This window comes from Indicator indicator, chromosome 20 (assembly GCF_027791375.1).
Source record: "Indicator indicator isolate 239-I01 chromosome 20, UM_Iind_1.1, whole genome shotgun sequence".
Classification (NCBI taxonomy): Eukaryota; Metazoa; Chordata; class Aves; order Piciformes; family Indicatoridae; genus Indicator; species Indicator indicator.
Genome location: NC_072029.1, coordinates 683,123 through 706,857, shown reverse-complemented (window position 1 = coordinate 706,857; position 23,735 = coordinate 683,123). Strand labels below are relative to the sequence as shown.

At 43.5% G+C, this 23,735-nt stretch overlaps 1 protein-coding gene across 1 annotated transcript in view; it reads left to right on the top strand.

Annotated features, from left to right (window-relative positions):
- The first annotated feature begins 1,698 nt into the window (after positions 1–1,698).
- PRTFDC1 (phosphoribosyl transferase domain containing 1) overlaps positions 1,699–23,735 on the top strand; it is a 37,410-nt gene continuing 15,373 nt past the window's right edge. The window contains exons 1-4 of the mRNA XM_054390113.1: positions 1,699–1,755; positions 4,437–4,543; positions 5,191–5,374; positions 23,370–23,435. Of these exons, the coding sequence (XP_054246088.1) occupies positions 1,699–1,755; positions 4,437–4,543; positions 5,191–5,374; positions 23,370–23,435 (414 nt within the window). The remainder of the gene's footprint in view (positions 1,756–4,436; positions 4,544–5,190; positions 5,375–23,369; positions 23,436–23,735) is intronic.

The following is a 23,735-nucleotide window of genomic DNA, read 5'->3' as shown; positions in this document are numbered from 1 at the left end:
CAATTTAGAACTGCTTTCTGCATGCCCTGAAGCACTGTACATGCCTTTGGGTGTAATACTCCCTTCAGTGATCATTTTACCCAAAAATGCCTTTCTCTGCAAGGAGCTGGGGGGCTGTTTGCCTTGTAAGCACTAAGAAATGCAAGTTTATGCTTGATAAAGATTGTTTATAGTACTGCTGCTCACAGAACAGCTGCAGCAACAGGCAGAACCAGAATCAGAGCTCTTACTTCATCCCGATTGACAAGCTTCTACCTAGGTAAGCCATACCTCTTGAAATAGTCTGGATTTTCATGCTTTTCTTGTCTACTTTTGGTGTTTATGTATTAAATTGAGTTGCCAAATGCTTGTTAGAACTTCTTGGGAGAATACATCATCGAGTAGCAAAGGCTACCAGGTAAGTCCATGCTAGTGTTTGTCTTGGACTAATTTCTTGTTATATCTCTGCTCCCAACCTTCTCTTTTTTTTTTACATGAGAGTTGTGAAAGAGTGGATGCTACATGTTCTGCTTCTGTCAGTGGGAGGGTAAGGGAAGAAAAGATGTGTAAGTGAAATGAGAACGTTTGTTGTGTGACATGAGCACAAGGGATTTGGATGAAAGTCTGAACTCTACTTTGTTTCTCCACGTGTTGCCTCTTCCATCTGCTCCTCTATGTCTTTTGGCTATGTGTCCAGACCTACCCAGGCCTACTTATTAGTATGATCTACCCTATTTTCTTTGTTCTTCCCCCCTTTGATCGTTTCCCATGGTTGTATATCTAAGATTGTTTATTCTTTTCCTCCTATTTTTAGTTCATGAACAAACAGCTAAACAAAGAGAATAAAAACGTCCTTCAGAATGCTTACAGTCTTCTTTCCCCTGACACCATGCTTTAAATAATCATATGTTGGCCCTAATTTAAAAAGGGCTTGAAACCTTACTGTACATTTATTCATTCTACACCAGTTCATACTGTACAAACCCCACATAAACACTGAGCACTTGTACCCCCACTGCAAAATCCCTAGCAGGTTCATTCCCATCATGCACAAAAAGCCTCATTAATTCTGTGGGTTTGCAGAGCCAGGAATTTGTCTCATTTGCAACAAAAACTAAACCACATGGATTACATTTTATTACAATGGAAAAAAATGTTACAGGGAAAAGAGCAACTTTGTGGATGGGACCAGTGGCTGTTGATAGCAGCACTACCATTCAAACTGCACTCCAGCTAAACTCATCCAGGGTTTCATTTGCATACTTTTATTTATTGTTGTCACCAACACTTGACCCTCAAAGGCATCTTGTCCAACTCCCTGTTCAGTCTGGAGAGAAGGCTCCGAGGAGACAAGTATCTGGAGGGGGCCTACAAGAAAACTGGGGAGGGACTTTTTAGAGTGCCAGGTAGCGATAGAACTGGGGGATTGGAGCAAAAAGATAAATGGGTAGATTCAGATTGGATGCCTGGAAGAAGTTCTTCACCATGAAGGTGGTGAGACACTGGAACAGGCTTCCCGGCCCCCGGCGCGGCTCCAGCCCCACTCCCAGGCGCGGACCGGCTGCCGGCGCGTCTCCGGCCCCTCTCCCGTGCACAGCCCGGCCCTCGGCGCGTCTCCGGCCCCTCTCCCAGCCGGCCCGACCCCCGGCGCGGCTCCGGCCCCTCTCCCGGGCGGCCCGGCTCCGCCCCGCCGCAGCCCCTCGGGCGGGTCGCAGGAACATGGCCGGGCAAGGCGGGAGCGGCGCGGCGCGGAGCGGCGGAGGCCGCGGCGTTGTGGTAAATGCAAAGCGTCGTCCGGCCCGCTCCGGCCGCTCGTCCCACGGTACCCCCGCGGCCCCTCCCGCTTTCGCTGCCCCACCGCTCTATGCTAGGGATCTCCGCGCTTGCCCGGCCCTGCCCTGCGGGCGTCGGCGCTGCTCCGCTCCCCTCCCTGCCCTCCGCCAGGCCCCTGCCAGGCTGCCCCGGCCGGCACTTGGGCCGCGTACCCTCGCTCTGCCCGGGCCCCGGCTTACGTTGCTCAGGCCGCAGCCCTGCCGGGGCTGCCGGAGGGGGCGGTGGCCAGTCCGACCTGCGGGCTGCTGCGGGGAGATGCGTGTCGGGCTTCACGAGCTGGGGCGGCAGGCCGGCTCCCCGGGCTCCGGCGGGCTCTTGGCTTCCACCGTGAAAATACGGCCCTGAGCTTTCCCGCTGCGGCTGTGGCTGCTCCCCAGGTTGCTCGAGTAACCGAGAGCAGGATCCCCAGGGGTCCCGACGTGTCTGGCTCGCAGCGAAGCTCAGAGGCCTCTCAGGATGCGGGAGGGCTGTTGGGCTGCCCCTGTGCCCTTCTGTGGTGGGAGAGAGCCCGAACATTGGCAGCGTGCTCTGTGAGCACCTGTGGGACTGAATAAGTCATGTAATAAAGAACTCCTCTTTTGAGGGACGAACCAGATTCTCCTGTGAAGCTAATCACTACCACTGCCTCGGGTATGTTCATCTTATTGTGGCAATGGGATTTTCACCGAGCTGCAGAGCAACCGGCCAGATCGTGGCCCAGAGCTGGGGGCTTGGTGCAGGCAGTGATTACCCCCTGTCCATGCCAGTGTCCCCTCATGCCCCTTCCAAACTCTGTTGTCTTTGAGCTCTGTCTGAAACCAATGTGCATCAACCACCTCTCCTAGCCTCAAGCTGCATGAGGGTTTTGGGTTGGAGATTAGAAGAAACTTCTTCCTGAAAGGGTTCCCAACCACTGGAACAGGCTGCCCAGGGAGGTGGTTGAATCCCCATCCCTGGAGGTGGTGAAGAGACAGAGATGTGGTGCTGAGGGCCATGGTTTAGCAGCAGCAGTGGCAGAGTTAGAGAATGGTTGGACTGGATGATTTGAAAGGGCTTTCCCAACCAACCTGATTCTATGATTCTATGACATTTTTGAGGTGGGTGACTGTATTTAGCACCAGAGCAAGGTGAGGCTATTGCAAAGGAGATGAATGCTCATAACCACGTTTTACTATACTAATTTCTTCTGCTTGCTGCTGGAGCTGGGGCTGCTTAGTTTGTAAAAGAGGAGGCTGAGAGGAGACCTCATGGCTCTCTACAGCTACCTAGAAGGAGGTTGTAGAGAGGCTGGTGCTGGTCTTTTCTCACAGGTAATTGCGATAGAACAAGAGGGAATGGCCTCAAGCTGTGACAGGGCAGGTTTAGACTGGACGTTAGGAACAATTTTTTCCCAGAAAGAGTGGTCAGGGATTGGAATGTGCTGCCCTGGAAGGTGGTGGAGTCACCAACCCTGGATGTGTTTAAAGGTGGTTTAGATGTGGTGCTTGGGGATGTGGTTTAGGGGGGGTGACCCTTGTAGAGCAGGGATCTGGGTTTGACTTGGTGATCCTGAGGGTCTTTTCCAACCTGAACGTTTCTGTGATTCATGGTGTGGATATTTTTTGATGTGAAATACTTATAAAAAGGTACAGTTAGTTCAGAATTGTCTTAGAGCAGAACATTGTGAATAGCTTTAGGGTAAAAGGGAATTTCTAAGCCTTTATTTTTTGGGAAGTGCCTTTTTAAAAGGAAGAGGAATGTAAACTATGCTTTATTATGTTAGAATAATGAGTAATGATAATAAGTAGAAAGTACACATGAATTTAATCCTTTTTGTCCAATGCCAGTGAATACTGGCAAATGAGAACAACTCTGTTACTGCAAAGCAATGCACTTTATATTCTTGTATTCAAGAGCACCAGAAGGATAGATAAGAGAATCAACATCTCATCCAGATCCTGTTTTCCTGAAGGACATATTGTAACCCCAGTAAAACGCACTGGTCCACTCTGAAGCAGTTTCCATCTCTTTAGTTTGATGTTTTGCATCACACCAGAACCATGCAATGTGAGGAGAATGCCTAAGCAAGCACTACTGGGAAGGCTTCTTAATGGGCAGCTGTAGTGCAATTTAAAGCACTCTCTGAAATCCTTTATTTTCTGTTACTTTTGAAGGAAATCATGCCAGACAGTTCACTGCTACAAAATGTTTGCAAAGTGTCAGCCAGCCCTATGTACTGAAAAGGAAGATGGGGAAAATGAGCTTCCCAGGCCTTTGCAGCAGTGTTTTTGGAGCAAGATTTGCTTCTAGTTACAAACTCGCCAAGGAGGTTATTTATAATCTCCTGTTTCTATGGAAATTAAGAACAGCACTAAGTAACTTTCTTTTTTTTCTTTTGTGTAGTTTCAAGGCTTGTGTAAGTGAGGGGGAAAAGCTTTCACTGAGTGCAGGAATCTCCAAATCATGTTCTTCATATGCAGATGTTCAGTAGTAGCTATCAGCAAATAACTGCTGCAGGTAAAGTAATTACTAGGAAAAATGAAACTGTAAATTAGAACTGAAAAAGAAAGTCATGGGATTAAGCCAGCCAACAGAGTGTACTACAGCACTGATTTCTATCTGTTACATGTTGTGAAGTATTCTTAATGGTGCTGTTTGATATGCAGATTTCAGACAACTGGCCTGGATACAGCCTGGATTTGTTCACTTACCCCCAGCACTACTACGGAGATCTGGAATATGTGCTCATACCTCACGGCGTTATTGTTGACAGGTATGTGCAGTGTGCGTGTGGCTAAGGCCATTCTTTGGTCAGTGTGATTCCTTTTCATCCACAGGCAGTGTGGATGTAACATTTTGTCCTAAAGTAGTACATTAGCAATTGTAAAAATGGTTTTTATTTATTTAATTTGGGAAGGAAATAAATACTTGAAGGTTAGGAAATACCAGACTTGTAGTTGCTTTTGCAACTGATTTGTCTGATTTTTTTCACCTAATTGCTGATATAGGCATTGATAAGGTTCCCACAAAAAAGGGAGTGGGATCACCTAGTGAAATTGGCACTGGAATGTAAATTGCAAGAGAGCTGAACTGGAGGTGAAAGGGCAAGTAGAAAGCTTTGGATACAGTAGTACTTGAATGTCCCACTTGCTCTCTAACCATCCTGGGTTTTTACTACAAAAAGGAGAAAAACCCTGTGTCCAGTTATGCATGACTTTGGCAGCTCCCTTGTACAAATCATCAGTCCCAGTTAACCTCCTGATTCCTAGCTGCACCATTGACTTCTGCCACTCATTACAGCTCCTCCCCAGCCCTGTTCTCGAGACCCTTTGGCAGCTTTGTTGCCCTACTCTGGACACACTCCAGCCTCTCAGTGTCCTTCTTGAAGTTATTTTATCATTTTTTTTTGTCTTCCCCCAGGACAGAACGATTGGCCAAAGATATTGTGCAAGATATTGGAGACAATGATATTGTGGTTCTCTGTGTCCTCAAAGGTGGCTACAAGTTCTGTGCTGACCTCGTGGAGCACATTAAAAATCTCAGCAGAAATTCAGAAAGGTTCATCTCCATGAAAGTCGAGTTTGTTAGACTGAAAAGTTACCATGTAAGTCAGCAACTCATTTATGTAGATTCTAGTTCTATGTTCAGAATAAATGGTGAATTTTTATAAATGGATTTTTTCCCCTCCAAATTACAAGAAAAACAGTGTGAAGAATATTGTTGTTTGAAAAACCTGTGAGGTTTTTCTTTCAAAATATTTGCTCATGTCCCTTGATACCTTGTGGACAGTGTGAATGAGGATAGGAAGCATCCTCAAGCTGCATTTTGTTATTAGTCTGTCTTCACTTTTGGACAGAAAATGATTCAAGTTTTCATCCTGTAAATGTCAGTACGTTCTCAAGACCCTCAACAGTTCTGTCAAGCTTATTTCATGCTACTTCATTTTCCACCTTAACACAGCTTGGCATAACTGCAAGATGATAAATCTATGTCTTATGATAAACATTTAATGCTAAACCAATTAAATGCTTCCTACTTCACAGCATTTTACACATGCAGTTTACACAGCAGCAATGTAGACCACCTTTCCACAGACAGGAGCTGGTGTGTGGCATTTTGCTCTGACCCCAGTGACCATGAACTTTTCCTAACTTCTACAAATCCAGTCTGAACTTTTTGCAGCATGGAAGGGAAGGGCATGAGGGCCTTTTGTAGCCATTTGGTTGTGATTGGGTCCTGGGATTTCTCTTCCAAGAGTTGGTCAAGTCTATGAAATACATGTGCAATACTAATATTATACTGTTCCTAGCTAATTAGCAGAATTGCAGAACTAAATATTAAAATAAAATATCATATGCCTCACATAAGGGCACATGGAAATTATACTCCACTATATTTTTAATTTTTTTGCATGGTAATGACAGCACCTCAGTAATTTTGCATGGGGTTTATTTTGTACTGGGCATATAGGTAATGGACATCCATTTCCTATTGGTCATCTCTTCACAGAATCACAGAATGTTAGGGGTTGGAAGGGACCTCTGGAGATGATTCAGTCCAGTCTTCTGCCAAAACAGGATCACCTAGAGCAGGTCACACAGGAATGCATCCAGGCAGGTTTTGAAAGTCTTCAGAGAAGGAGACTCCACAACCTCTCTGGGCTACCTCCTCCAGGGCTCTGCCATCCTTCACCTCTGGAGTTACTGTTGTGTCCTGTCCTGCTGTGGGCTTTACAGAATGTTCCCTTGCACACACAACCATGGTCAGAACACTTGAGGGACTTGCTGTTACTAATTTGAGTGACTCTTTACCCCAGCCATGTATGAGACTCCCAAATTCCCCACCTCAGTTCATTCTGTGATAACTTACCTCTCACAGTCTATTAGACTTTACCCAGGGGCAAATCATTACAATTTTAGAGCTAAGACTCTGCACAAAGCCTTGGAGCATTGCCACTTCTACTGCTTTACTTCCCTTTGCCTTTTGTGTTCCACTTCCTAGTAGTACTTTTTACTTCTCTCTGTTTTTATCCCTTTTTCCTTTTATTGACACTGTTCTCACATTATTGATCCTGCTTCCTTTTGCTAAGTGTTCTGTTTCTCTCTTAAAGGCTGTCCGGCTGCTCTCAATATACTTCCTTCAGCTGTGTCTCCTTTTACCCCTCCAGCTGTTTAAATCCAACAGCTAATTTCAGCTCAGACTCCTGGGATTTTTGAATTGTCTCGTTCCAGCTTCAGTACTGGACAGAAAGGTCAGCTGATCTTTAGAGGTTGCAATTTACAATGGGATTTCTTGGGTTTAGCTGTCTAGCAAGAATGGGCTGGTATTGTGACCCTAAGTCAGCTCTTGGCCTCAGTGAAAGGACATCTTAACTGCCAGTGCCAGTGGAGAATGTTGTACTTTGATGTCTGCCATAGGGGTGTAATTACAGGGAAAGGAGATTGCAAGTATGACCAGCTTTACATGGCCCTTTGTTTTGCCAACCTGACATCATATTAATTAGAATGTTATGATCTGCTTTCATATTAAGTAGCTGAGAGTTGGGCATGTAACTGCTTTTTTTAGACTTCTTCATACGAATGAATGGATTTTTTTTATTTATTTATGTATTTTAAAAGCATAGTACATTTAGATTTTTCTGGATGTTATCTCTGGCTGATTGTACTTCCACAATCAGGTTGGGTTTATCTGGTTTGCAAAGTACTGACAGATGTGCCCAAGCCTAGACATTGTAGTGAGAAACTTTCCTAGGTTTTACAAGTGGTGTCTTGTTTCAGTATCTCAAATTGTCATGTCAGGTTACTGAACTTAGTATACACACAGGTAACAGGGGAAAAGGACATTGGATTATTGTTTTGAGAGGACATCTCCACCTTGAGTACAGATTGTTACAGAATATTGATCTCTTTTCCACATAGTATCGGAACTGCAGATTCTAGAAGTGCTGTTCTCATCTTGGAATGTCAAGAACATATTGTTGAAAATCACCCTGAAAAATACCAATGAACTTCAAAGGAATGTTGCTTGCTACTTGGAGGAATCTCCTAGAAGATTTATCAATTCATCTAATTCTTTAAAATATGGACATTATTTTATATGGCTTCCAGAACATAACTAATAAAAAAAAAGTGACCTCTGAATTCTAATCCATGCACAATGGTTGCATTGAAGCCTGTTCACAAACATACCCATTGATATGATCTGTTTCCTCTTCAGCCTCCAGTTGTTTGAAATATATTTACAACTGTTGGTTATTAATCTTGGTATAAACAGGACCCTTAGTGCTGCAAAGTTCTGAAAACAAGCAATAAAACAAGCATTGTTCAGCAGTAATCTGAATGTCTTTGCTGTATGAAGTCATCTCAGTAAATAGTTTTGCTAAATCTCTCTACTGTAGGAGTAAGGAAACAGAGGGATTTTGTAAGGAGTAAGTTGAAAGCTGGTTGGTAAATGCAGCAAAACATTTTAGTCTTCTGCTGTGCAGCTTTGTTTCCCATACACCATTACTAAATATTTACATCTTCAAACCCACAGCAGCATGGGGCATCAGACTGTAACTAGAGGAGAGAGTGATGTAAAATGTACATTCCTGTTCTTCTTCAGTATCATTTTACTCTGTGCAGCTTGCTTTGTTTTGAAGAGCAGTATGAACTCCACATCTGGAGAGGTGGTGTAATTGTGACCCTAAAAAGCAAGCAGCTCCAAAAAGGTTTTAATAGTTTAACAACACAAGAGAAACAACTAAGTGTATTGCTTGCATTTAGAGATCCATATCTACAGCCAGACTCTACACCAGTGTTACACTGATTGTTAACCTCCATGCCTGCATGTCATGAAAACACAGTTTGTGATCTCCTGACAAAAATGTGCATCCTGAGATGAGGGCAGGTTGTGAGTTTCCTTTATTTTGCTTCATGCACACACTTGAGCTGGTAACTGTCATCTCCTTGATGCTGAGCAGCCATCAAAGCAGACATCAAAAATGTCCACAAATTGGACATTTAGTCCACAGAAGTCCACAGTCCACAGTGTCAGGGATATAGGTTTTAACTTTGTTGCTGTTCTGAGAAATATTTTCTAGTGACTGCAGACAGTGCTGCCAAATAGGTCTTATGGGCAAGAGAAAGATGGAAGTTTGGACTAGAGATCTACCCCTGGAATCGCTAGAGGGATTTCTCTCTGTGTACCAGAGAGAAGGCAGTCCTTGAGAGCAGGACAGGGAAGAGAAGTAGGCTGAGGAGAACTCTGGGGAGGGGCTCAAGCAGCAGGCTGCCATTATCTCAAACTCTTACCTTTGCACTGAGTGTGATGCTGATGGGCAGGGGCACACCTGTGGGCAACTCAGTTCAGCTGTCCTGGCTGACTCAGAGCTGCTGATGGCCTGCAGCCCATGGCTGGCCTGGTGTTGTGGACCAGCAAAACCAGGACACATCCCTAATTATTTCTGGGAAGGAACCCACTTTCCATAGTGTTCTAAGGCAAAGTGAAGAAGGCTGCACTATATGTAATAAGATGTGACCTTAAAATTCAGTGCTGTGGAACTTCTCAGGTCTGGAGGCAGATGCTCTCCTTTTTAGACATCTACAGCTTCCATTTAATGTGATGGCAGAGTTGTGAGGTATGAGAGCTTAAATTCATCACTTGCTCAAGGCTGTCTTAAGTGTAAGGATGAAGAAAGTGTTTCTGATTGAAGTTTTTTCAATTAAAACATGCAGTATTACCCAGTTGGACACCTCTGAGGGGCTTGGAGCATTACTAATCATGTAAGTAGGCATCAATTTGTGGGCATAGTTCAGGAAAGGTCATCACAAGCCTGTCATACAGTCAGCTCATCCAGTTTATCTTAATGTAAAACTTACTCAGAAAGGGATGATCCCTGTAACTGCCTGCATCAGATAACACACCTACACACCATTTAAATATATTAGCACCATCTGAATCCTTACTGATTTAGGTTTTTTAAGTATGAGTAAGTGTTTCAGTGACTCACATAGAAAAGATTTAGGGGAACGGAACAGCTCTGCCGGGGGAGAACTGAGTAAGAAGTGGCCTGATTGCCATAGGGACAGAAGGAGAACAGCTGTGGCAGTGAAGGCAGAGTGGTGCTGAGCTGTGCTACAGCTCCAGTGATACCAAAATATTGTTTGAAGGCCTTTCTGGGACACAATGAATTTTGTGCCTTGTCAAGACACTTCAGCTGGATGTGTTGTTCCCTGCTTAGGTGTTACCTTCCTTCATATTGACTTCTGAGTTTTACTGTGGAATTCTTTATTTTCTAACTGAAAAAGATGTGCCAGTTTTCTTGTGTTGTGGGTTGATCCTCTGCTCTTCTGGACTTTGGATCTGATGCAAACTCCCCAAGAGCTATTTTCTAATTGTTCTGGAGAAATTTGACTCCCTGAGGATCGCATTTTTCTAACAAGCTGTAGTGTTTGCTTTTGAAAAGTATTTTCCACTTTGAAATAAATGTTTAGGCTTACAATATGCCACAGAGGTGCAGCTACCATCTAGAAATGGAGTTGGAAACCTGAAGTTAGTTTTTCTTAATTTATTTATTTTTTTAGTATGCTTTCTTCGTGTGAGTTTAAATCTTTGGTAGTTTTAAGCAATCCAGGTTTCTGGAACGTCTTGGCATTTAGGGATATTTTTAAAGCTGCTCAGGTTTAGAACAGATTCAAAGCATCAAGGGATTCCATTAAAAGCATTCAAGAGGTCATCTTTTCAAAGAGTTAGATTCTAAAGTTCCCCTGGGTACAGTATTTGTTGTAAAGCAGTTGTTTGTTACAAAGCCTGAAAAATGGAAGTTTAGTCTTAGTACAGTTTCATATTCCACCAAACCCCCAGCAAGCTACTGCTAGATTATGACATCTGGAGCAGTATTGTATGTCATCAGGACAGACTTTAGGCTGTATTCTCAGCCTGCCTTGCAAAGCTTTACATGTCAAAAATGTTCAGAACACAGCAGTGTGCTCAGGTGGCCAAGAAGGCCAACAGCATCCTGGCCTGGACCAGCAACAGTGTGACCAGCACTGTCCCCCTGTGCCTAGCACTGGTGAGGCCATACCTTGAGTACTGGGTTCACCTTTGGGGCTGTCACTACAAGAAAGACATGGAGGTGCTGGAGTGTGTTCAGAGAGGGGCAATGAAGCTGGTGAAGGGTCTGGAGAACAGGGCTGTGGAGGAGCAGCTGAGGGTCTAGTCTGGAGAAAAGGAGGCTGAGGAGAGGCCTTCTGGCTCTCTCCAACTCCCTGAAAGGAGGTTGTAGCAAAGTGGATGTTGGTCTCTTCTCCCTAGTTACAAATGCTAAAATGAGAGGAAATGTCTTGAAGTTGCCCTAGGGGAGGTTTAGGTAAGAGATTAGAAGAAACTTCTTTACTGAAAGGGTTCTCAACCACTGGCACAGGCTGCCCAGGGCGGTGGTTGAATCTTCATCACTGGAAGTGTTTCAAAGAGGCAGAGATGTGGTGCTGAGGATTGTGACTTAGCACTAGCCTTGGTAGAGTTAGATCATGGTTGGACTCAATGATTTTAAAGTTCTTTTCCAACCAAAACGATTCTGTGCTTCTCTGCTGGTTGCTGATCCTATTGTACAAATCTGATCTGACCAGTTTGAAAGTACCATGCCATGTGCACTGGAAAAATCACACCTTGGGTACTTATTTGGCTTCTAATAATACCTGGTAGTGTGGGGGGGGGGGGGGGGATTTATAGTAAGATCTGAAACGGAGCAAAATTAATTAAAAGAAGCCAAAGGGTTCTAATCTTCCCAAGGAATCCTATGACTCTTTTTTACCGGCATCTCTTAAATGCTCTTTTGTAAAACAGATCCTGGCTTGTGCAATGTGCACGCAGGGCCACACCCCAGGGCCGCTGTGAGACAGGAAACTAAAAGGTTACTTTAAAAGAACATAGCAGTGACAAGAAGTGCTTCTTGTGTTCCTGCAGTGCTTATCTGCCTGACAAATACAAGATGCTCTTCCCTCCTCATTTCACAGACAGAAGTTTGAATATTTAAGCAGAGAAAGTATAGTGTAAAATAACCTTGAAAGAAAACTCACAAAAGACATGTGCTGTCAGAAGCTTCCAGGTTGTCACTGGCCAGGGGACTGAAGGCAGTGGTAATAAAGTGAGCACTACTGAATTGTAAGAGTCAGTGATATAGAAGGCTCCAGACTGCTGGGAGGGACTAACCATCTGAGTTTTTTATCAGTCTCATCTTCTGGGAGTTTGCTCCCACCTATGTCTCTGTCTTCTCAGCCTGTGGCTATTTGACGGACTTGAAGATTCACAAAATGCATCAGGTTGGAAGGGATCCTCAAAGGGTGTCTTGTCCAACCCCCCCTACAGTCAGCAGGGACATCTCCAACTAGGTCAGGCTGCCCAGGGCCACATCAAGTCTCATCTTGGATGTGTCCATGGACAGGGCCTCAGCCATATCCCTGGGTAACCTGTTCCAGTATTTTACCACCCTCACTCTAAAGAACTTCCTCCTGATGTCCAACCTAAATCTGCCCTGTTTCAGTTTCAAACCATTGCCCCTTGTCCTATCACTACAGTCCCTTTTAAACAGTCCTTTGTCCCCTTTCCCCCTTTCTCCTACCTTTCCTTATCACCACATCCTAGGAACTACTGATATTCAGGGTCAGAAGGTTAGTACTTGCTGCTTAGCCTAGAGAAAGTTTCCTCTGGTGCTTGCAGAGCCCCCTCAAAGGACAGGCTCTTACTATGGAGCTACAACTCCACTCTACAATTTTTCACAATGATAATTTACTTTTGTTCTTTGCTTTACCAGAGCATGCAAAAGGCTGAGTTAAGCTGGTGCCTGTGGATCTAGTAGTGTCACAAAGGGCTGGGAAGTGGGAGTTGTAGTTCTGCTGCTGTGATATCCATGCATTTAATGATAAACAAAGATGGAGTGAAAGACACATACTCCAGTTAACATGGATCTGAACCCAAGCTGACTTTGTCCTGTTTGAGTCCAGTATAGCTGCCCATAGCTTGATGTCCTTTATGGTTGTTGCATTACCCTGGCATAGTAACAGAACAAAGATCTTCCCTACACTTTTTAGCTTATGGTGGCCTTCTGAGTGCTGAGGGAGAAAAGAAGCCCAGGTCTTCTGTTCCAAGATCATGAGCTTGTAATGCATTATCACAAAAGGTGGGCACCCTTTGCAGTGCCTCCTGGCAGTCCAAAGTGAGTACCTGGGTAGGACTATGGCAGTTCTAGGAAGTATGCTTCTTAAGCTGTTCTTTTGCCTGCAAGTTTTAAATTTGATTTGCCTCCCATCTCTGGAATATGCAGGCTGAACCTCACTTTATGTGACTGAACAGTCCTCTGGAAGGCTTTCTGCCTTTTCTCATCCTGGAATATACACAGATTTTATTTCTATGTTTCAAACATTATTTTACAGCAAACAATGAACCCTCAGCCTGCTGAGATCTGAGGACTTACTGTGTTTGTGATTTATATGCAGTTCAAGCCATTGGGTATCACAGGGTCTTGATTTCAGTTCCTGTTGATCTTTTTAAGTGCTGTTTGTGCCATGTGGTTCTAGGTGGTTCTGCAATCCTACTGCCCTCTTCTTAAACAAAACAACCTGTTGAACCTGTACCAAACAAATATATAAAACTTAGCTCCTAAACCAGAAAGGAAAAGGTGAAACACTGTCTATAATCCTTGTTAGCCAAGGTCTAAACTCTGCTGCAATTTGCAACTTCATGTTTTTGCCAATAAAACTGAAATCCTCTCTCTCTTTAGAGATTTTTAAGGACATTTTTACCTGCAGTAAAACTCCAGGGGTAGATCATCTATGCAGTCATGGTTTTAGAAAACTTTCTTTATTTGAAAAACATTTGAAATTTCTTCATTCTGTATATCTACAGAACTTATTAAGTAGTAGAAACAGAATGCTGAGCACATACCTCCTACAAAATGGAAGAGAGTAAAGAAGTTACAGCTTTTAATAGACAACTCTAGCAAATATGTTGTTAGTTGCATGTATAACGTGTGTTGACACACATTCATATTGTGTGTGAATTCACCTTTGTTGATGTCTGAGAGCACACACAAGAGAGATGTCTTGACCAGGATGGGAAAAGCTTCAGTGGCAGTTTATGCTTCATTAGATGCTAGAGAATCTCCATGGAAGCAGCTCCTATAGAGGATGAACTTTCTAGTATTTATTTCAAGATCTCAGAATCTCAAGGATCACTGAGTCCAACCATTCTCTAACTCTACCAAGTCCAGTGCTATACCATGTCCCTCAGCACCACATCTCTGTGGTTTTTAGACATCTGCAGGGGTGAGGATTCAACTACCTCCCTAGGAAACCTGTTCCAGTGGTTGAGAACCTTTTCAGGGAAGAAAATTCCTTACCTTCTTCAGATTAAATAGAGAGAAGGCATGCCATTAGGGTACACAAGAAATGACTGAGTGCCTGAACAGGTGACTGTAAACCATCCGAGTGATTAAGGACTTACTGTTGCTGTGAGAGCTGCTGAAGCTGAGTCAGCTGCCTTGCTTTTGCAGCTGGGAAGAAACACAGAGGTGTTAGCAGAGGCCAGCTGATAAGGAGTACCTCGCTGGCTGTAAATCCACTCTTTGTCCTTCTCTGTCCAAAGCCAACTTCCTCATTGCAGGGCTCTGGCCTTCCCTGGAACTGGGTACACTAGCCTGCATTTGAAGCACTTCCAAACCTGTGTGGTGGAGCTTTTGGTTAAGGAATAGCAACAATGAGGGAAAAAAAATAAAAAACAAGTGAAAACTTCAGATTAGTTCTGATCATGGAACAGTAAAATATGTCTTAAACTGGAATAACCAGAGCTCTGTCAGACCTACAGCAGTTTAAAGTTTTCTATCACAGTGGGTCCAGAAGAGAGCCACGAAAATAATAAGGGGCTGGAGCACCTCTGCTATGGGAACAGGCTGAAGGAGCTGGGGTTGTTCAGCCTTTAGAAGAGAAGGCTCTAAGGAGACCTAATAGCAGCCTGCCAGTACCTGAAGGGCCTACAAGAAGGATGGAGTGAGACTGTTTGCAAGATCCTGCAGTGACAGGATGAGGGCAATGGCTTCAAACTAGAGAAGAGCAGGTTTAGATTGGATGTTAAGAACAAGTTCTGCACCATGAGGGTGGTGGAACACTAGAACAGGTTGCCCAGGGAGGTGGTTGGGTCCCCCTCCCTGGAGATATTCAAGGTGAGACTGGACAGGGCTCTGGGCAACCTGATCTAGTTGGGGATGTCCCTGCTGACTGGAGAGGGGGTTGAACTCGATGACCTTTGGTGGTCCCTTCCAACTGAGACCATGCTGTGATTCTATAATTCTATGATTCTATTCTGGCCATAGCAGCAGGGCAGGTCTTAGTGCAGCATAGTCAGTGGTGTGGTTTCCAAGCAGCTCAAGAAGGCAGCTTTGAAGCTACCAGAGACACAGAGCCATGAGCGCTTTGTGCCCTTGTAGGACAGGGGTGTTCTGGCAGCAGGTGTGTGCCACTTTGGTGTTTGATTTCCAGTTGGTTCAGCATTGTTAGCTTTGTTTGCAAGGTATTCAAGGCACCTCCCACAAGTACATCAGTGACCTGGCAATTACTTATTTTGCATGTGGGTGTGCCCCAGAGCTTGCAGACTGCCTTTGTATACATCTGATTCTGAAGAAGGGAAGGCATGCTTTCCATGTTTTCCTGGGAATGAACTATAGCATTCCCACTCACTTGCACAGCCTTCCACCTTAACAGTGCTTGCCAGCTGTCCTCTGAATGTTGCTACTTAAGACTGGATAGTCCTTCTAGTTGCCTGCCATGAGAACCATGACAGTTCATGATCTGGCCTGCTCTCTTGAGGTTCTTTGTTCTTAGCTGTTACTCTCTAGAGAAGAAACCCCAAATAGTATTAATTCAAATGTATGTTACTTGGTATCTTGTGTACTACCATTGCACTGGTGTCCTACTGATACACTGAGGATAATTTCATAGAATCACAGAATGATAGAAGTTGGAAGGGACCTCTGGAGATCATGCAGTCCAACTCCCCTGCCAAAACATGATCACCTAGGGCAGGTCACCCAAAATGTGTCCAGACAGATCTCGAAAGTCTGCAGAGAAGGAGACTCCACAACCTCTCTGGGCAGCCTGCTCCAGGGCTCTGTCACCCTCACAGTAAAGTTTCTCCTCATGTTGAGGTGGAACCTCCTGGCTTCCAGTTTGTATCTATTGTCCCTTGCCCTACCACAGGGCACCACTGAAAACAGACTGGCACCTTCTTCATGACACTGTTTCATAGCCTGTGCTTCATATATCAGGAGTCAAAATTTACCTAGGAGTCAAAATAGGTTCACAGATGATGTAGATGCTAAACTGACACTTTCCTGGCCAACACATTCATGGATTGAAGCACAGCTCAGGAGGCAAGCTGCAGAGCAATTAAGTTTCATACTGGAGTGTCAGCATCCAGACTGGAACATCAACATTTTCATTTTAATTATTATGTTCATGCCTGAGATGGTAGAGCATGGTCATGTAGCAAAAAGTACCATAATTATTGAACAGGGCATCATTTCCAAGTCCTCATGATCCCAGATTCATCTGTCTAAACTCTGCCAACACCTGCAACTCATTCCTGCAGGGCTATGTTTTCGGAGCAGAGAGCTTGGTTGTCTTCTGAATTGGTTTGCTGCAGCTGAGTCACGCAGAAGCAGTAATTTTCTGTTTCAAAGCAAAACATTGCTTCTGTGTCTTCATTTTGGAAAGATATATATTGGAAAGGAATTTCTTTCCATGATGCTGAGATGAAAACAGAGCAGATATGTTTTGTTTTCTTATTTATGTTAGTTTGTATCCCAGAGCACACAATTCTGCTTGGGTTTTCTGTCATTTGCAGTTTCTCCTGCAGCAGTGCATTGTAGCCATGTGTCTGAAAACATCTCCACTTCCTGTGTCAGTTGTGCCCAGGTGATGTTTCAGAGTCTCAGCTTTTCTATGCTGTATGAACTACCAATAATTTTGTTCAAATCCTTATCACTCCTTAACTTGGTAAATGTTCTCCCCTCTGACTTCAGTGCTATTAGTCCAAATATTCCATATTCCAAACATAGCTTTTCAGGTCATCTTCAAATTTACTGTTAGTGTGGTCTGCCCAATTGATACCCTTCCTCCAGTATCAAATGCAAGTTCTTGTTTTATTGAGGCTTGTGGAAACTCCATTCTTGATGATCATGAATGCCCCTGACATGAAATTCTGTGGGTTTCATTATTCAGTGGGCAAACTATAGGTAAATTCTGGTCCAAGAACTTTAGGGTGAATCACAGAATGGTAGGGGTTGGAAGGGACTCTTGAAGACCATCAAGTCCAATCCCCCTGCCAGAGTAGGATCACAGAGAGCAGGTCACACAGGAACACATCCAGGTATGCCTCTACAGATGGAGGTGGGCAGCCTCTGCCAGTGCTCTGCCACCCTCAAAGTAAAGAAGTTCCTTCTCATATTTAAATGCAACTTCCTATGTTCAAGTTTATGCCCATTACCTCTTGTCTGTCACTGGGGACCACTGAGAAGAATCTGGCCCCATTTGCCTGACACCCACCCCTTAGATATTTGTCAGCACTGATCAGATCCCTCCTCAGTCTCCTCTGCTCCAGGGTAACCACCCCAGGTCTCTCAGCCTTTCCTCGTGTGAGAGATGTTCCTGTCCTCTATTAATCATCCACTGTAATGTCTCTGTAAAATAATTGCAAAGACTGGTTGCTAATAATTTTGCATGACCTAAGTTGGAAGAAGTATTAGATTGGTTGTATCTTGAAATCTCTCCTCAAATACTTTTCACCTAGAGGAAAATCTAATCTTGGAGTGAAAATGCAAGCAAATTGTCCTGGAGTGGTACCAAGAAGAATTGTGTTAAACGTTTGCATGAGCCAGAGCCTGGCTGGATTGTTTGGGAGGTTACTCATGGAAAATAGTCAAGGTTGTTGCTTTTTATGTGCCTCTGGTAAATATGATTGAAAATAATTTCTTTCTGAGTGCTCAGTGAGGCTTTTAGGAAGAAAATTTTGATCTCATCTCTGAAGCTGGAATTTGTTTCACCCAGCTTCAGATTTCTCACAGTTAGATGCCTAGATGTAAGTTACTTGCTGTAGATTTCTCCTGTGGTGACAGAGATGATTTATGTGATCTGTCTTGTTTTCTCCACTGATTATGGAGTCCAGGATGCATAAATATAGATGTCTTAACTTTCAGATACCCACTAACCCTGTCTTTAATGAAGACATTTCAATCTCATGGGTCACCCTGTGAGGACAGAGACATCATAGATCACATGCAGTTAATAACAGTCTTAATAATAATCTTAGGTCAAAACCATAACAAAAAGAAAAAGGTGAGGCCAAAGTGAATGTGGAGACTGAACTCTGCTGTGCTTTAGTGGATGTGTTGCACTAAACCTGTTCCTGAAGTGGGGCTTGACTCTTGCTATTTAAACTCTGCCTATTGTGGGTACAAGTCAGGAACCTCACAGTAGTAATTCCTAACCATTTCACTTAGTGATAGGGAAGGATAAGGGAAGCTTTAAAGATGTTCTGTATTCAAGGGCTTGAGTTTCCAAGGGACAACTGAAAGTGATGGTCTGTCACTTCTTTTTGGTGATTCTGCCCCCCTGCTCTGCTCTGCTGAGACCCCCACCTGGAGCACTGTGTCCAGTTCTGAGGTCCCCAACACACGAAGGACATTGAACTGCTGGAGCAGGTCCAGAGAAGGCCACGAAGATGATCAGAGGGCTGGAGAATCTGTCTTACAAGGACTGGCTGAGAGAGTTGGGGCTGTTCAGTCTGGAGAAGAGAAGTCTCTGGGGGTATCTTATAGCAGCCTTCCAGTAACTGAAGGGGGCCCACAAGAAAGCTGGGGAGGAACTTTTTATAAGGGCTTGTAGTGGTAGGATGAGAGGGAATGGATTGAAGCTTGAGGAGGGCAGATTTAGACTGGAGATTAGGAAGAAATTCTTTAGAGAGAGGGTGGGGTGACACTGGAACAGATTGCCCAGGGAGGTTGTGGATGTCGCCTCCCTGGAGGTGTTCAAGGCCTGGCTGGATGAGGCCTTGGGCAGCCTGGGCTGGTGGGAGGTGTCCCTGCCCATCCAAACCATTCCATGATTCTATGAAAACCTTCCTGAAAATCCCAGTTGTAGGAAATGGGATGATGGTGCAAAGTGAGTGAGCTGTCCTCACGGCATCCTTAGGCTGGTGGAACTGTTGTATCACCCAAGTGGCCGAAAGCAAAGCAGAACAGGCCTGATACTCACATCCTTCCTTCTTCAGAGTTTTCCCACCCAATTTTGGGTGAAAAGGGTGATCACCTTTTTTTGGGGAAGAAATTCCATCTGAACTCTGCAGATTGTAGACACCTGATGTGTGCTAACGACCTGGTGTCCACAGCTCGTCGTTTAGGTCTGCATTTAAACTGTTATGGTAGAGCTACATCTTGGGTTTTGGCCGTGATTAAAGAATCTTTGTTTCGCTGAGGCCACTAATAATGCACTCCAGATTCTGTGTCTGTACAAGAGTAACAGATGTTCACAGTTTGGTGCAGTTTTCAGATGAGCAGTGTTGTTTATAATAAATTTCCCTGAGACCACCCAACTCATTTCACTTGTAACTTGAACTATGTCCAAGTGTGGATCTCAGGAGATGTAAAAGAGATGTAATAATTCTGTGCCCCACCCAGTTCAAAAGACATGACTTGGTATAGATGGAATTTAAATATCTATATTTCCAGTCAACATAGAAAGTCAACATTTTGTCTTGCATGCTGTGAAAAATGGAGGTGGAAGCAGCAAGATTCTTGCTTTCGTTCATTGAGTATTCCTAGGATCTGAGGATGTCTATTGTCAAGGTCTGATGAAGAAAAAAAATTTCAAACCAAAGATGAACAGCTCAAAAAGCACAATACACCACAAATAAATACCTATAAATAAAACCACAGAAATGGAGATTTATCCTTGAAAATGCAGTTTTATTAAGCACAGAAAAAAAATGGAATATGAAAGACAGCTGAGAATGAGGTGTGGGGATGCAAACCGATGCATTGCATCTGCTAGAAGCATCCTGCACTGCACTGACCAACCCAGTGTGTGGTTTGGATAGGTCTCTATCTGGGACATTATATTTAATATCAACTATTTACCAGCAAAATGGTGTTGACAGAGCTGAGGGATGGTAGAAAGCAATGTAGTGAAGAATTTTGGGTGATGGGAAGCAAACCTTTAATTCATGTCTCTACATGTCTAAGAAGTCCTTAGGACTCATAGATTCATAGATTGGATTGGGCTGGAAGGGTCCTTAAAGCTCATCCAGTTCCAACCTGCTGCCACGGGCAGGAACACCTCCCACCAGCCCAGGTTGCCCAAGGCCTCATCCAGCCTGGCCTTGAACACCTCCAGGGAGGGGACATCCACAGCCTCCCTGAGCAACCTGTTCCAGTGTCTCCCCACCCTCACTAGACCAAATCATATCAGTTTCGTCAAGGTATGGAACAACTCCCAAAGGCAAAAAAAAGAAGTTCTGAATTACTTGAGACCATGTTAATTAAAGAAATAGTTCTGAATTGGCAGCAATTTGTACTGAATGAAACAGGTTTTTTCCTCTTTCCTGACATTTCTTGTACTTTATACGTATTTAGTGCAGACTTATTTTGAGGTTGTAAAGTGAGAACTCAGGAAAAAAGGCATGGAGAGGTTCCCATGGCAACCCCAGTGTGCACATTATCTCTGAACATTGTGGTGTTGAGTCTTGCTGTTTGGCAGGTCTGTGTTTTACAGTATGAGTTAATTAATGACTGTAGAGATAACTATAAATGCCATTAAAATCAATGATCAGGCTTTTAATTTATTTTGGCAAGAGAATTGCTGTACTTGGTGGTGCAAGGAATTTCTTGCAGGCACTTTGGAGGATTCAGGGCTGCATTTTTCCATACATTTTCCAAGCATGGTGAATCGTCATCCCCGTGCTCTGGCAGCAGCTGTTCTCTGGGCAGAACAGGAGGATTTTCATAGTTGTCTTACAACAGCCCATGTGTGACCATGCAGACTGACAGGGTGCTGAGATCCCCCAGCTCTCAATGGCTTTTGTGTTGGCTTAACTGCTTGCCAGCAATGAAGATGCTATTTCAGCATCTTCCTTTCAGCTGGAGCCAGGAATACCAAATGCAAAGGAAACAGTGCTGCTGTGAAGGCTGCTGAAAGAGATTTAGTGGAGATTTATTTTCCTTTTAGTTGAAAATAAATAAATTCATTAATCACTGCACCTCACTGTTATCTTTTTAACTCTTCTTTTCAACTGGGGACAAGCTGCCTCTTCAATAATTGTGCTGTGTGGATTGTTAATGAAATTCCAGACTTTCTCATTTGGAAATGAAAAAATGTTTAGTCACTACCTTGGTTACATGTGGCCACTGCAGACGTTATAAACTCTTTCTTCTACTCTTATTAGTCTTGGCCTGACTAAGTTCCTGACTTTTGAAGTGACCTGTCTTGCTCTACAACAAAAGGCTTATTCTTTCGAGCCTGAGCTTGAAAATCTTCTTCATCTCCACTTTTTATTTTGTTTTTTAATCATCTGAGGACATCAGTTTCTTGCTTTGTTGGTTGTGGGTTTGTTTTTTTGGAGTATTTTAGTTTGTTTTGGTTGGGGTTTTTTAAACCTTTCTGGTTTTCTTTACAAAAAGGAGAAATGTTGTAACATATTAAAAAGCATATGGGATGTAACCTTCATTCCTGCTGGAGCTCTGTTTCCCAGGAAACACCTGAGAGCAGACTGCAAAGGATCTGAAGTTCCAGGCTCCAGTGCAGGAGAAGCCAAGGCAGGTCTGACAACGCTCTTGTCAGGCAGTGACTGCTAAGCACCTCTCACAAAGCCCTTTGTTTGGCCTGTAGTGTCCTCTGGGCATTCTGCAACCCTTCCAATCACCCAGAAAGGCTGTATAAATTTAGACAGCCCATTCCCATGGGGCTGGGGTCACCTCTGTGGCCTGGGGTTGGACTCAGTGATCTTCAGAGGTCCCTCCCAGCCCTTACCATTCTGTGATTCTGTCTGATTCTGTAATAGTTACTGGGGTTGTCAGGTTGCTTGTGGTCAGGTGGCTGCAGAGGTGCTGTGGAAGTCCCTGGACTTCTGGCACCTGTGCTGTGAGTGTGGGCAAATGCAGTGTCCCTCTGCAGAGGTGAGCAGCTGTAAGTCAGCCATGTGGCAGCTGCCTGTGTGCTGCTGGTGGTGCTTTCTGGGGGGAAGAAGAAAAGCTGTAAGGTCTCCCCAGAGCTTTCCCTTCTGTAAAACAAGTGTATCAATAAAAGCTGTACTGATTTTTTTTTTTTTTACATCTTTTCTGATAGGAAAATGGAAGCATCCTGTCCTGTTGCATTTGGTTAGACCTGTCTAGCAGTATTTTATTTTATTTTATTTTATTTTATTTTATTTTATTTTATTTTATTTTATTTTATTTTATTTTATTTTATTCTATTTTATTTTATTCTATTTTATTTTATTCTATTTTATTTTATTCTATTTTATTTTATTCTATTTTATTTTATTCTATTTTATTTTATTCTATTTTATGAAGCTGATTTCAATGTTTTTATCTCTGAATTATTAGTTGAAAATGCAAAACCAAACCCATTGAAACCATACTGGTACTACTCTTGATATAAGTCATAGATTTTGCAAAACTTCCCCCCCCCGAATAATACTGACTGAATTTCTTCAAAACCAGCTGAGTTCTCTGTGTGAGTGACAGATACAAGCACGTTTTGCCTTTGTTCCTAAAGGCTGTTTAAAAAAAAAAGTGCTTACAGGTCTCTGGCCAAGTGTTGAGATGCTCCTGTCCTCCTCTTATGAAAGGGACAAATGGACAAATACTGGCACAGGCTGCCCAGGGAGGTGGTTGAATGCCCATCCCTGCAGCTGTTTCGAAGAGGCAGAGATAGAATAGAATAGAATAGAATAGAATAGAATAGAATAGAATAGAATAGAATAGAATAGAATAGAATAGAATAGAATAGAATAGAATAGAATAGAATAGAATAGAATAGAATAGAATAAAATCAAGAAGGCGGGAAGAGACCTCAAAGATCATCGAGTCCAGCCTGTCACCCTAAACCTCATGACTATCTAAACCATGGCACCAAGTGCCATGTCCAATCCCCTCTTGAATGTGGTGCTGAGGGCCATGGTTTAGCCCCAGCCTTGGCAGAGTTAGGGAATGGTTGGACTGGGTGAGCTGAAAGGGCTTTTCAAACCAAAACAATTCTATGACTGTATGAAATATGTTACTCAACACTTGTCACATTAAGAAATAGCAAGCAAGGGAACATTATTTTTTTGTTAAAGGAAAGATGCAACTTTTTCTACTTCAGTAAAGCCTGGAGCTTGATACTGCCTTAATATAAGCAGGAGATGATAGAAGCTGCTGGAACAAGTGAGTGTGGTTTTGTCATACACTGAAACTAATGAGCATTAGGAAATATTGGTTACCAAGACTAGGAAAGATCCAGAAAAAGTTGACCTGATAATTACTTCCATTTTTTACAGTTATATCCAATTTCAAAGTTTGATCTTTCTTCTTTCAGAATGATCAGTCCATGCAGGATATGCAGATCATGGGAGGAGATGACCTTTCGAAGCTGACTGGGAAGGTTTGTTCACTTTAAATTTAAGAAAGAAAATACTAAAACCACTCGAGCAATGGTGTGTAGTTTTGTATTTGGATTGTCAGATACTAGTACTGGAACCCAGGAAATCTATTAATCTCTATGGAATTGCTGTAATGCCATTGCTTTCAGATTGCAGATGCCCTGAAAGTTCACACTATAGCCCCTCCAGCCTAGTGCAGAGGTTTCCCAGTTGTTATTTGTAGAGCATCAGTGAGATCTTGGGCAAAACTTTTGCAGGGAGGCTTCCCCTGAATTTGTTCCATTTCGTGGAGCCTTGTTTTT